Below are 14,071 nucleotides of genomic sequence, written 5' to 3'. Positions count from 1 at the left end.
ATCTCTCCTAGCCCATCAGCAATGCCCCTCCCCAACCTCAGCTACTCCCCCTGCCAGCCTGCCACCACCTTCCCTCTCCTCACCACAAGGCACTTGCTGAATCCCTCACCCAAGACCCAGTGGAAAATTTCCTTCCCTTTATGACCATAGTTAAAACACACACATGCTCCATTCTTCACCTCTGAATTGACACAGGCAGAGGGTGGCTAGACTCTGTCCCACATACTGTGTGTGAGTGCACGTGTGCGTGCATGTGTGTGTGCACGCACGAACAAGCGTGTATACACACATACATGCACGCACCAGGAATCCTGAGCCAAACACAAGCTAATACAACCTAATACTCCCAAACAAGTTCTCCCTCCCAGGACACGACACACCATATTAAAGAGAGAGAGAGAGAGAGAGAGAAAGAGAGCTCTCCTTTAAAACTAGCTTTAGTTTTACTTCTTTCTTGGTCTCCACTCAAGCAATAAAAGTCCACTTTGCAGCCGTCACCATGATGCCACCCTTCACATTTTTGTACTTTGGGTAACAAATTATTTTCTACCTCTGTACATCCTTCTCTCCCCCCCCCCCCCCATCCTCACACCTTCTTCTTCCTGTGAATTTTCACAGCTATGCAATAAATGATCACACACACACGCACACACACGCACACACACACGCAGCCCACAGATACCGCTCCTCCCCGGGGAAAGTCAGATCCACAGCTTTCTCCTCCTCCTCCGCTGCTTCCATCCACCCAAACTTTTAGCCGTCCCAAGAAGCTGGGTTCGGGGTGCTGCCGAGGGGGCTGGGTCCCAAGCCCCAGAGGATAGAACTCCCCGGGAATACGCGATGCCCACTCAGAAAACGGAACACGTTTCTCCACCAACTGCGTCTCTCTGCCTGGCACGGGGCTGGCAACTTTTTAAGTACTTAAAAGATCCCAACCCGTCAGTGAACATCCCAACTTGGGGGACCCCCCCACCCCTTCCAGAGCGAACGGGGAGGACACCTTCCAGATGTCCATGGAAGCGGTGGGACCTCATGTCCCCCCCCCCCCCTCCGTGCGTCCCCAGGAAACGGTCTGCAGCCGGGGCTAGGTGCCGGGGAGGGGGGGGGGGGAACTCGGTGCCCCGGGGGGGGACTCGCTGCCCGGGGTGGGACTCGCTGTCCCGGGGGGGGGGGGGGCTTGCTGCCCGGGGGGGGGGGACTCGCTGTGCCCCGGGGGGGGGAGGCGGGGGTCCCCCAGGAGCGCTCACCGATGTCGGAGTTGCAGAAGGCGTCCTGGGGGTGGCTGGGCGAGCACGTGCACGCCTCGGCACCCCAGTGCCCCAGGCTCCAGCCAGCCAGGAGCACGACGAGCCCGAGCCAGGGAGTCATTGCCGCCGCCGTGGCCAGCGCTGCCCGCTCCGCGCTGCAGGGACCCGGCGCCGATCGCCTCCTCCGAAGTTGTCCGCCCGGGAGCCGCGCGCCGGCGGGGCCGCTGCTGCCGGCGGTCGCCGGGGCGGGGAGGGAGGGGGGAGGACCGTGCGGGAGTGGGGTGGGGGACTTTGGCCTGGGTGTGCTGCCCTCCCGGTTCCCAGCGGGACGGGCTGGGGTGCGGCGGCGAGGCTGCTGGGGCGCAGGCACACGACTGCAGCGGGCGGCGAGGGGAGAGCAGCGGGAACGGGAGCGGCAGCCCGGGCGCTCGCAGCCGGCCAGCTGCCCGCCCCTCGCCCCAGCGAGCTTTATATAGCTCGGGGCTCCCGGGCACCGCCCCCCGCGGGCGCTCCGGGGCCCGCCCCTCCGGCCAATGGCAGAGCCGCATTACCTCATCGGACTCCAAAAGGGGGCGTGGGCCGGGGGCGGGGCCGGGGGCGGGGCCGGCCCCCGGACCGTTCAACTCCTTATAGGGAATAAAGCAGCCTTGGGCACGCGAGTGGGTGGGCTGGGCGCGCCCCGGGAGGCCCCCAGCCGCCGCCAAACCTCGGAGGAGACACCCCCTCTCCCCCCACCCCCGCCAAGGGGCACCTCTCTGGCCTAAACCCTCTCCCCAAGCCCCATCCTGCCCCATCAGAATCAGCTAGCGCCCACCTTGCACCCCACCACGAACCCCTTTCTGCTGTGCAGAGTGGCCCCTGGCCTGGAGGCGTCCTTTGCCCCAGCCGGGTGAGGGGCTAAGAGAAAAGGCTACCTCTACTTTTCCTGGCAAGAGCAGGGACAGAGGGGAAAAGACCAGATAGAGGACATCTTTCTTTTGCTCCTTGTTAATCTCCTTCTCCTCCCCCCCCACCCCCCCCCACCCTACCCCCCCCACCCCCCCCCCCCCCCCCCCCCCCCGTGAGAGGAAGCCATCTGTGTTTTGGAATTGGCTAAGGAGAGATTGGTGTTTGCCTGAGCTCACCCTGGAGCCAAAGGCGTTGTGAATTCATTCAACAAACACTGTGAGCAAGACAGAACTCCTGTCACCCTGGAAAGTCACATGGGCCAGGGGCAGTTTTCCACAAGGCTAGATGTGATGGACAAACCAGAACAGAGGCAGAGATTAGAAATGGCTGGGAGAGCGTTGTTTTCCCTGGAGGTAGTACAAGAAGGAAATCTTGACTGAGAGGAGGGCAGGTAGGATCAGCCCTGTCAGCAGTCTGCAGGGCTCCCAGCAAGGACAAAGGCCCTGGGCTTACTTGAAGAACAAAAAGTAGTGGAGAGGGGGTGTGGGAGGAGGGCAGTGTCTCAGGTCTGTGATCCTGGCTACTCTTGAGACTGAGATCTATGGATCAAAGTTTGAAGCCAGCTCTGGCAGGAAGTCCATGAGACTCTTATCTCCAGTTAACCACCAAAAAGCCAGAAGTAGAGCTGTGGTTCAAGTGGTAGAGTGCTAGCCTTGAGTGAAAAAAACTTAAGGAAGAGCACCCAGGCCCTGAGTTCAAGCCCCAGTACAGGAAGGAAGGAAGGAAGGAAGGGAAAAAAGGTCAGGAAAGAAGATATGGTAGCCCTACCCAGTGGCTGGCAGGTCTCCATCCTTCAGGAAGGAGTTTGAGGTGAACTAATCCAAGAATGGAGTTCAGCTAGATCCTGGGAACTATCCAAGAGCCTAAATGAATTAGCTGTAACAGATAATTGTGAATAATAATATCATTACCATATGGATTATTATATTACATCCTGCTTCTGCCATAGATTTGTTCAAGTGAGGTTCCATACCTCACATGAATCTCTCACAATCATGCTACATAAGGAAAGCAAGCACCAGCATCATGTGTGCTTTCCAGAAGAAGAAAGTGGGGAGCTCTGTTCACCCCCTCTGCTGACTGTTCTCAAGACAGACCTTGATCTCCCTGGATTTTACTCAGTGAAATCTAACTGTACAAATGTCCTTTTGAGTTGAAATCTTCTCTTTCCTACACTTTCATCTTTCCCTTTCTCTGTCCCCCATCTGTTTGAAAGGAGACATGAATGTGTTGACTATAGAAGCATTGAACATTTGGAACAAACAAGGATTAGGGAAAAAAAAGGCCTATGTCTCTTCTCAGAAATCCCTCCATTTCCCAGTCAGAGACATTCATATGGCAGGAATGGAAAATGCCGTGGGAGTTGGTATTTCCAACAATGCTTTGTTATTACTGTTGTTTTTGGTGTGTTTTCCTGTTGTTGATGATGATGATGATGTCTCCTTATATAGCCCATGCTGGCCTTGAACTTGCTGTATAGCCCATACTGGCCTTGAACTTTTTTGATTGTCCTGAAGGCTTCCAAGCAAGTTCTTCCAAGCAAGTTCCTTTTCTCCCTTAAACATATTAGCTTTAAGGAAGGGATCTCAGTTTCCACATCTTTATATCTTTCCCCTCATCCAACTCATGAGACCTTTTCTTAACTATAGCTACCCCACAGAGCATTTTTTTTCCCCTCTCCCAATATTTTTCCAGCTCTACCTCCACCATCTGATGGGATCTGGTTATGCTTTTTTCTCCAGCCATACTAGAAATGTTTTGAGGCCTGAGATATATAGGCATACTGCTTAAATGAGAGTAAAATAGGAGGCTGTGTGTGGGATGGCGGTCAGCCATTTGAGCCCTGAGCGGTGGGTACACTGGAGAACCAGGTCGCATAAGGACATACTTAGTGGGATTTGAGAGAGTCTCTAAAACTTGCACAGTACTGGTCATGTGGAAGGTTTTATAAGCCTTTCCAGACCAAATCCACATTGGATAAGCATCTTACACGGATGGAGGCCCTCTCTTCTCTTTCTTTTGCGTTACAGTTTTGTCCAAAATCCCATGTTTTTCCTCCCAGGGAAAGCCTAGCCTGGAATATGAGTACCAAGCAGATGACTTCTGCTGAAACTATCTGAGAGGTTGGATTCCAGTCCATAAAAATGTTTTCTCTAGATAATGAAATTAACATTTGGTTTATTCCTCTCCTACACTGCATTTGTGGAGCTCAGAGAATTCCATCATTCTCTTGGGGAGGTCTGCTTTACACCTGAGCTAAGTTGACTCCCTGATCTCTATGAGGTCAATTCAGCCCTACCATGAGGACAAGAAGTGAGGGTCTCCATAAAGCCTCGTGTGGGCTTCTACAGCATGAAGGCCTTGCAGTTATCAGTCGAGATGGTCGGGAGTCTGTGGGTCTAATAATGTGCAAGAATTGCTCAATGAGCTAAATGGAAAGACTTGGAACTCAGGTAAGAGTGCAGTTGTCATTTCTCCTGAGTTGTTTGGGTAGGTAAGAACAAGGAGCGATTTATATATCTGGGACAAGCTGAAGAAAATGCATTCTTCACCTGCTGTGTCCACATATAACTTCCAGACTGACCTCTGGTCTTCCCTTGGCTGGAAAGTTTCTAGGAAAGGTGAGACCATGTCCACCCCTTATGTATCAAATAATTGACGTTAGAATCTGTAGGAATCTGGGGTGGGGGACAGAATTGGGATTTGAACTCAAGACTTCATGCTTGTCAGGCAGGTGTTGTATCACTTGAGAGATGCCTTCAGCCCTTTGGTGCGTTAGCTATTTTAGGATCTCATGTGGTCTTGGACCACAATCATCCTATTTATGTTTCCTGGGTATCTAGGATTACAGGCATGAGCCACCACCCCTGGCCCTTAAAGGTAAGAAGAACAAGGTTGAGATGAATGTCACTGAAGTGTCACCATCAGCCCATGGCAGAGCCAAGATTATGTTGCAGCCATTGGTTTCTTATCTGGCTCCATCCCTCACATTCATGAGGTCTGCCCTTGAAGCCCTCACCTGTGACCCACTGCATACACTCTGGCCTTGAAAATCCCAACCCTCCCCAGATTGTGGGTTCACTCTTCAGATCTTAGACAAACATGTCTCAGAGTCCCTTAGTACTCCTACGCTGATTGAACAGTTCTCTATCAGGATCATAGACTCGAATGACCCCAGAGCCATCTCACTAATCAGTACAGTGCAGATACATGGCTGTGTTCTGAGGAGGCCTGCCTCCTCCTGTGTGCTTATTTATTTTCCTCTTTCTAAATTACTATCTAATACCTTTTGAAAACATTCCTTGCGTACTCTGGGAAGAGATGCATGGCAATTCTTTCTGGGAACAAAAAGGAGGCCATAGTAAAAAATAAAATAAGTAACGATCAAATATGAGCCCTTGTTGCAAATATTGCTGCAGAATTGTTATGTTCTGGCCCCATGGACAAGTCACTGCTCCAGTGTGGGCCTCAGTATCTATGTTTACCAAATAGAACATGATGTTTTCCAAAAGGCTGTTTGCCTCAAAAAGCCGAGGAATCTGTGGGAAATTCTCAAGGACCAGGTAAGTGGTTCTGAAGGAGAGAGAGATCCTGCTATTTATGCAGATTTGACTGAAAGCCAAGGTACCTGAGACTAAAAAACAGCGATCAGTATGTCAATCAACACTGAGTGCCCATTCTTACAAAAGTGGAGAAGTTCCATGGAGATTATGCTGGCAAAGGCAGAGGAGACTGGGTCTAGGAATTAGACACGGTGTTGTTTCTGGTGGAGCCCATTGTAAGTACTTACTCATCTGTCTGTTGGCTTCTTGGATGTGAAGTCTGTTTGCCTCTCACCCTCATTGGACTCTCACATGCCCTGCAGATCTTCGTTTAGAGGTCACCTGCTCCAGGAAGCTTTTCTGGTTCCTTTCCATCTGTGCATACTCATAATAACATCCTGCATTTCCTTCTTTGGCAACACTTAACTGTCTGTCATAGGATTGTTTACCGGTTTCCAATCCTCAACTTGAGAAGAAGGTAGGAGTGTTAGTAAGAGAGTTCAGAGTACGGATAGAATGAATCCTGTGAGGAGCACAAGTTCTCTGCCCCTGTTCAGCCAGGCAGGTTAAGTTACTCCTTGGAGAGCTCATAGAGCCTTTTTTTCCCTCTGGCCAGTGCTAGGGGGCGCTGTAAGCCAGCGAACACACCCATGCTCAGAGCCTGCCTGCAGTCTGCTAGTTAGTGGCACCAAGAGAAGTCAGCAGCACAGTCTTCCTGCCAGCCCGTGGGGTGTGAGGGCCTTGAGTGGGTGAAGCAAATCCCTCCCGTCTGTGATGGCCACAAAACTCTCTCCGTCAACATCCCGTCTGCCGGGAGCTCCTCCACCCCTGGGCTGGCCCCATGTCAGCCCGAGGGGGAGAGGCTCCCCTGGGAAGGAACATGCTAGTGATTCATTGGTTGGGGGGAAGGGGGGTAGGGAAGTCTGGGAACACCACAGAGGATGCCACGGGGGTCCCAACTGAGCTGTGGAAATTCAACCTGGAGAGGAGGCCGTTGACAAGCATGGCTGACTCCAGCTGTCTCCTAAGGAAGCACCTCTTTGCTCTCCTTCCTTTCCCTCCCCAGCCCCTAACCACAGTTCCTCCCCCAGCCCACAGTCCATGTGAAAGTCATTATATTCAAAATAATCTTCTCCAAGCAACAGACAGCCCGGTTCACCCTGCACCAGGAGCCCCAGCCAGACCCCTTCGTGGGGTTGCTGCCCATCCCTAGACCATCCTGTACCTCCGATGGCAGGTGGTCTAGGTTCGCTCCGTGCCTGGCACCCGTGGAGGAGTAAACACCTTTCCTTGCTCTCATCTGGAGCCAATTTCATGGCAGTAAAATCACAGGGCATCTCTTGCCTCACGCTCTCCCCTCAGCCTTACCCAGGGAAGCAGAGACCCCCCCTCCCCTTCGTAAGAGTCTCTGGCCCCATTCACATGAATCTTGGGGTTTTCATATTTCTTTCCACAGGGATCTCTACTCCCAGGACTTTTAAGCCAGAAAACACATGTGTGCGACGGAGACATTTGTAGGCTTGTGTTTGCTGGGGTGGTGGGAAATGGGAAGCAGAGTTAAATATTCCAGCTCTTGGGTTTTTTGGGGGGTTGTCGTGTTTTGTTTTTAATGACCTTATGCTTAGACAGTGGATTATTTCAGTGAAGGAGAATATGAAGTGGAGGGACAAGAACTTCTCCTCCTCAACCCCATTGTAATGTGTTCCTTATGCCCCTGGAGTCCACGGGCTGCGCCTTTAACACTGAGTAGCTCCCTTGTGGCTGTTTGGAGAGGCTCAGGTTCAGCTGGCTTGGGCCGGAGTGGGGTAGACTTGTGGCCCCGGCTCTTACCATGCTGGGCTGGAGATCTTGTTTCTATAAGGCCTTTCGCTTTCTTCTGTGGAGCCTGCTGGAACTGGAGCCATCTTGCCCTGTGCTGTGTAATAGTCCAAGAAGAGTACTGGGTGTGAGCCCACTGACCACATTCTGTTTTTTGTTTGTTTTGGGTGCTGATACTAGGGCTTGAACTCAGGACTCAAGTATTATCCCTTAAGTTTTTTTTGTTTTGTTTTTTGCTCAAGGTTGATATTCTGCTACCTGAGCCACAGCTCCACTTCTGGCTTTTTGGTGGTTAGAGATAAGAATCGCATAGGATTTTTCTACCCAGGTTTGCCTTTGAGCCTGCAGTCATAGGTTACAGCTTCCTGAGTAGCTGGATTACAGGCATGAGCTACTGGTGCCTTTTCATCCCCTCCCACCCCCCAGCCCTCATCCCAATCCTTTTCTGTCTCCATCGCTCTCTTTGTGTCTATCTGTTTCTCTCTTTTTTTTGTCAGTCATGGAGCTTGAACTAAGGGCCTGAACTAAGGTGCTGTCCCTGAGATTTTTCACTCAAGGCTAGTACTCCACCACTTTAAACCACAGTGCCACTTCCAGTTTTCTGGTGGTTAATTAGAGATAGAAAAAAATCACAGACTTTGCTGCTTGGACTGTTTTTGAACCTCGATCCTCATATCTTAGCCTCCTAAACAGATCGATTACAGGAGTGAGCCACCAGTGCCCAGATCTCTTTTACTCTTTCTCTCTCCCTCCCTCTCTCCCCCGCCTCTCTGTGTCTGCCTACCCTTGTCGCTATGTCTGTCTGTCTTCTCTCTCCCCGACCCCTCCTGACATTAAAATGTTGGTGATTTTCTATTGCTGGCTGCCTTCCCTTTCATTTTAGCTTGCACACTCACCCTGGTCCCAGCTATGTTGCTGGCTTCTACTTCCCACTGGGTAGTGGAATAGCATTGTAGACAGCAGTGGTGCTCTGATCTCCTGTCCTGTGAATCTACCCACCATCCTCCTCCTCATGGATAATCTGACTTGCAGGTCTCCATGGCCTCTTGGGCTCTTAGTTTTTCCCCAACTTACTGTTTTCTTCCTTCAATCCCCTTGCGTTCTCTCAAATGCAGTGATCATCTACCAAGTCCTAGAGACTCTTCTTCCTTGCATCTTATCTAACCACTGCTCCCAATGCTTACTCTGTCCGCCTTGCTCTGAGCCCCAGAGATTCTTTTTTAATAGTGACAATTTTAATAGTCACATCACTCACTAGTCACCCTGCCCAGAGTCTTTTTCTATGAAATTCAACATTGGCACGATGGCTCCTATAAATCTTTGCAAATATAGGTGTGAAATTGTGCTATCCTTTGCTTAAAATGATTCACTTGTTCTCTGAAGCTTTCTGAACAAAGCCTTAAACTCCAAAGACAAGCAAGGTTCTCTGTGATCCTGCCCTCCTGAGGCCGCTGTCTGCAGCTGGAGATGGTACCATTCATATCAGCGAGGATGTGATTCCCACCCCTGCTGGGACATGGCAACAGGCCTTGTCCTTTCTCCTTGCTCTAAATGTCTGCTGCCCTCATTACTCCTCTCTCCCTCATCTTCTGGGAATCACATATTCATCCTTCAGGATTTAGCTAGAGTCAACAGCTGGCAAATATCTTCCTGACCTTCCTAAAACTCCTCCCTTAATACCCCCCCCCCACTGCTATCAATGGATCCTCCACCAGACATCCATTAACCCATCATCCATCCATCCATCCCTCTTCTATCTGTCCATCCATCCACCCATCTACCCATTCATCCCTCCATCCATCTGCCCATCCATCTTCCATCCATCATCTCTCCACCATCTATCCAGCCATCACTCATCCATCCCTCATCTATTCATCCATATGCCATCTATCCATCTATCCACCCATCAACCTATTCATCCATCATCCATCCATCATCTATTCATCCATCTACCCATCCATCCATTCATCCATTCAACATCCATCCACCTATCCACCCACCCATCCATCCACCCACCTATCCATCCATCCAACCATCATCCATCCATTCATGTAGCTCTTGCTTTCTGTTGTCCGTAGTGGCAGATATGCCTGATTGTCCTTAAAGAGCAAGCTACCTTAAGTGCTTTAATGCTTTCACACAGCATCTAGACACCTTAGCACTCACCAAATTTTGGAGGAATAAACTGACTAGTGAACGTCATGGAAAGGGGGCTGGGCAGTATTACCCTCACAAATCCAGAGCATGCGTAGTTCTAGAATTCAACTGTTTGAGATAAGCTAGAAAGGGTCTCTCAGCTAGAGGGTTACTCAGAGTTTCTCAGTCTCCAGAGCACAGCTAATTCATGAGAGAGCAGCAAACCCCACCTAATCCCATTGTCTTGTCCCCATGAGATTGAGGAGTATTGACACATGGGCAGGAGAAGCCATGTTAGCTTGACCCCTTATTGTTATCCTGATCATTAAAGAGGGTTTGTACAAAGCTAGCTCCTCATCAGAAAAATGTTCTAGCAAGTGTGGAGTCAGAGTGCAGGGAGAGAGGTCATTGTAAGAAGGGGCTCCCAACTGAGACATTTTGGAATTTTCCTGTTGATGGAAGCAAAGGCTCTGCCAAGGAAGCGGCAGTGCCCACTGGACAGGGACAGTGCAGGACTGTGATGCCAAGCTCTGGGCTCTTTGGTCTGCTTCATTCTCTGCCCAAGACCGGCCACATCCCCATCTTTCCCTCAGTCCTTGATAATGTTGCAATCCCCTGGCCTTTATACTTTTTATTCCCAGGGATATTTGTGACTGTAACAAACTAACAACCAGAAGCTTCTAGAGGAACCCCTTGTTCTTGTGCATCTTGTACATCTCTTGGAACTTGACTTTGGCTTCCTATTGGGCCTTTTGCTTAAGGGGAGGGTCTCTGCTTGACATCTTTGATGGCAATTCTATCCTCTTGTGGGCATGAGGTGACAGTGGTTATAATACGATCTTTGAGATCTTGGTCATTTTCTTCTTCCCCTTGGTAGCTGCTGTTGAATAGAGGTAGTGGTCAATTCTAGCCACTGGAGAGCATGGTTTAAGGAGCAAATCAGTTACTTGTGTTCTTCCTTTGATGGATTTGTATCTGGCACAGTGGTCAGCCAGGACTGGAAGATCTACTTTCATGAAGATTGGCCACTTTGACATCAGCCACAGAGCTCTAAAACAGATAGGAAAGGAGGGTCTTCCATATGGAAGCAATTTTAATTCTAGTCACCAGTTGAGGGTTATCCTTAAGCAGACTAGTTCAGGTTCTAGCTCTACCTAGGTTTTTCACCTGAACCTTTCCTGTGTGTTGAGTTGATACCCCAGATGGCTCAGCACACGCATGGCTCATGAACTGATGAGTCTATAGAGTCTGATGGAAGTCGTACACGCCATCTTATTTTCAAGCTGTAGGTCCACCTTTCACTGTAGCCACTGCACTGCTTTTCTCTATTTGCCTCCTAGCTCCTGTGTGATTGTCAACTCTTTGGAGGAAAATGACAGGGTTCTTTCCTTCCTTCCAGTCTTCAAATTTTCACCAAATATTGGCCGAATGTCTATGGCTATGTGTTAGGCATTGGAATAGAATGGGGGGAAAGGCACAGACCTGTACTCAAGGAGTTCCAAGTTTAGTAGGAGGGAAAAACATAAGAAGCAACGTTTGGTAGTAAGAACTATACCAGGATGGTCAAAGTACTGTGAGATCACAATACTGGCTCATTCAAACGTGGAAGTGGAGGTGAATGGAAACCATATTATGGTGAAACAGAAGGTCCGAGTGAAGAGAAAGTCATGAGCCTTGTAGTTGAGTTTCTGTATTTCATAGAACTAGGCTCAAGAGGTAGATTTTTCTGTGGTCCCACAGGATTATTGGCAGAAGCAATACCTTGCCATTTGCCCATCATTCCAGGCTTTTCTAATTCTGGGCTGAGCTCAAGAGAAATAGTCATAATCACAAAGTAGTCACTGCTCTGCCCCATAACTTCCATCAAGTTGGTAAGCTGAATGGAATGACAAGCTGAAAACGATTTCCAAGACAAGGAAAAGAGAGACCTCACATTTGTTGGACAGCTACTACAGACCAGGCGCTTTTAAATAGTATTTCCTCTGATCCTTAACAACCCATTTTACAATCAAGAAATTGAGGCTCCATGAAGTTCAATCCGATGTCCAATTTCTTATGAGCAAGAAAGCTGTGCTGTTTAGCCTAGAAGTCTCTCTCCTCAAACCAGTACTCTTGCCTGGAGAGAGCAGAGTCTCTTGTGTCTCCAGATCCTTTAGGGGGTATTTGAAATGTAATTTCATTTTAGTCCTTCGAGTTCACACCTAGAGCTCCGAGCTCTTGAACATTCCATGTTGCACGAGCAGACAGACACACGCTACCTACCCTCCAGGGCTGAGAAGGGAGCTTGATCAGCTGGCAAGGGAGATACCACTCCTGTTTTGTCTGGTTTGAAGTGGAGAGAAGGAGAAATAACTTGGCAGGCAAACTTCTGGGGGTGTAGGGTGTGCCCTCCTTTACTTGGAATTTGGAGAGTTGCCACAGGAACATTACATTTGTATTACAAAGAAAGAGAGCCCAGAACCCAGAGGCAAGTTTGATGGCATACTGAGCAGTACATTTTTCTTTAACAGCTATTGAATATGGCTTCATTTCCGCCTGAAATTTCAAACCTAGGATCGTGGGGCTGCACCAGGTGCTTGTCCTCATTCTGCTACACGCACGCCAGAGCTGTATGACCTTGAGTGAACCCGAGTGTCCCTTGTTTCAAGTGTAAAGGCGGAAGACTGGCTTTCATCATCTCTCTAAACTTCTTTATGGAATCATCTGCAAAGCAACCTGACGAGAGGTGCTGGTACCGAGACCTGTAATGTCCGTATTCCTGGGTGTTCCACCTTCTTCCCTGTGACCTTGAGCAAGCTCCTTCGCCTTTCTGAGCCTCTGATGCCTCATCGTAAGATGGGGATTCACACCTCTTAGGCTTTTCCTGAGGATCAAACACAGGAGGGTAGAGAAAACACATGATGCAGTGGATTCTCATTGAGGACCGGTGTGCAGGGTGTGGCCCTAGGTAATCAAAATGATAAATGAATCCAGCCCCTGCCCTCAATAGTCTACAGACTTAATGATGTGTGTCCATAAGAAGCCACAGAAATGTCTGGGGCATTTTTGTTAATGAGAGGAGATGAGGCAGAGGGAGAGGAAGGGGAAAAAAAAAACCCCATGAAAATAATGGCAAGCTCTTACAAAGTATCTTCTGGATATCAGATAGTCTTCAAGGAGGTTGGCTATATGTAAATGAATTCATGCTAATCCTTGCAGAAGCAATTAGATATTATCTTTATCATCCCTTACAGAGAAAGGGTATGAATGGCTCAAAGTCTCATGGCTCCTTCCACTCTATTTCCTACCTCTTCATGGAGGTTAACCTGTGGACAGGGGATTAGGACCAAATGTCCAGCTCCTATGATGAAATGGTCTTCTTTCCCAGAATGCCTTGCACCCACTAGTCAAGGCATGGAAAAGCATGAGTTTAGATAAGGCCCCAAGCAGGAGAGAAGCTCAGGAGGGACCAAGTTTGCCAGCAAAACCACCTGGAAAGCAGCACTTAAGTCAGGTCAGTGTTACTTCCCAGCCCACGGATAAGCTCAGAGGTTAGAATCCACACCTGTTTTCAAGTGCCAGCATCTTCCATCTACTCTGCACGCATATGTTCATCTCCTAAAAATGAGGATAATTGCAAAGGTCAAATAATAAACATCTTCCATTTACTGAGCACATACTACGCACCAGATTCCATCCTACATACTTCATAGATATACACATCTTGATGATGTAGTCTATTATGACCAGGGCAGGGCCATGTTACAGAAAAGAAAGATGAGGCTTAGAGAGGTTGGGTAACTTGAGCAGGGGGTCACACAGGGACTGAGTGATGGAAACGCTCAGAGTCTAATCCTGTGTACTCAGCTTGGGCAGCCAGTTCATAAGGTTTTATAAACACTAAATAGGTTTTTCCTTGCCTTGCCTTTCCTATTCCTGTCCTAGGTCTGTATTTATATTCTTTCCTTGACCTTGACTGGCTTTCCTCCTTTCACCTGGCCACTCATGATTACCTACGTGCTGAGGAACAAGGTTCTAGAAGCCCTAGGGGAGGCTGGGGTAGAGCTGGCATGCACTGTTTATGACAGTTGATTACATTCTTCAATCCTGTGTGTCAGTTGTTAAAGCCAATATTTTTTAAATCTACTTATATAAGTTCACCATTAGATAAATGATATTAAAAACAAGGGTAAATAACACTTAAAGTCATTATTTCCCTCTTTATTTTCAGTTTTTGGGGTTTTTTTGGCAGGACTCAGGATTGTGTAGTAGAGTGCTTACCTAGCATGCTATATCCTGGTCCTTTTGCTTAGTATTTTGTTCCTGAGATAGGGCCTTCTGACCTTTTTCCCAGGCAGGCCTCAAACTTGGGGTCCTCCTACTAGTCTTTTGGGAATGTGC

General features: G+C 49.0%; 2 protein-coding genes across 2 annotated transcripts in view; one reads left to right on the top strand and one right to left on the bottom strand.

Moving 5' to 3' along the window:
* The window catches only part of Timp3 (TIMP metallopeptidase inhibitor 3), a 53,842-nt gene extending 52,377 nt beyond the window's left edge, over positions 1 to 1,465 (bottom strand). Inside the window, exon 1 of the mRNA XM_042693263.1 lies at positions 1,248 to 1,465. Coding sequence (XP_042549197.1) covers positions 1,248 to 1,368 — 121 coding nt within the window. The 5' untranslated portion in view covers positions 1,369 to 1,465. The remainder of the gene's footprint in view (positions 1 to 1,247) is intronic.
* The window catches only part of Syn3 (synapsin III), a 364,727-nt gene that overhangs the window by 154,041 nt on the left and 196,615 nt on the right, over positions 1 to 14,071 (top strand). The gene's annotated exons all lie outside the window — the stretch shown is intronic.

The sequence above is a fragment of the Dipodomys spectabilis genome, unplaced genomic scaffold (assembly GCF_019054845.1).
Source record: "Dipodomys spectabilis isolate Male_0828 unplaced genomic scaffold, ASM1905484v1 ptg000163l, whole genome shotgun sequence".
In the NCBI taxonomy this organism is placed as follows: domain Eukaryota; kingdom Metazoa; phylum Chordata; class Mammalia; order Rodentia; family Heteromyidae; genus Dipodomys; species Dipodomys spectabilis.
Note: the sequence above shows the minus strand (reverse complement) of the source record. Positions and strands in the feature narration are given on the sequence as shown.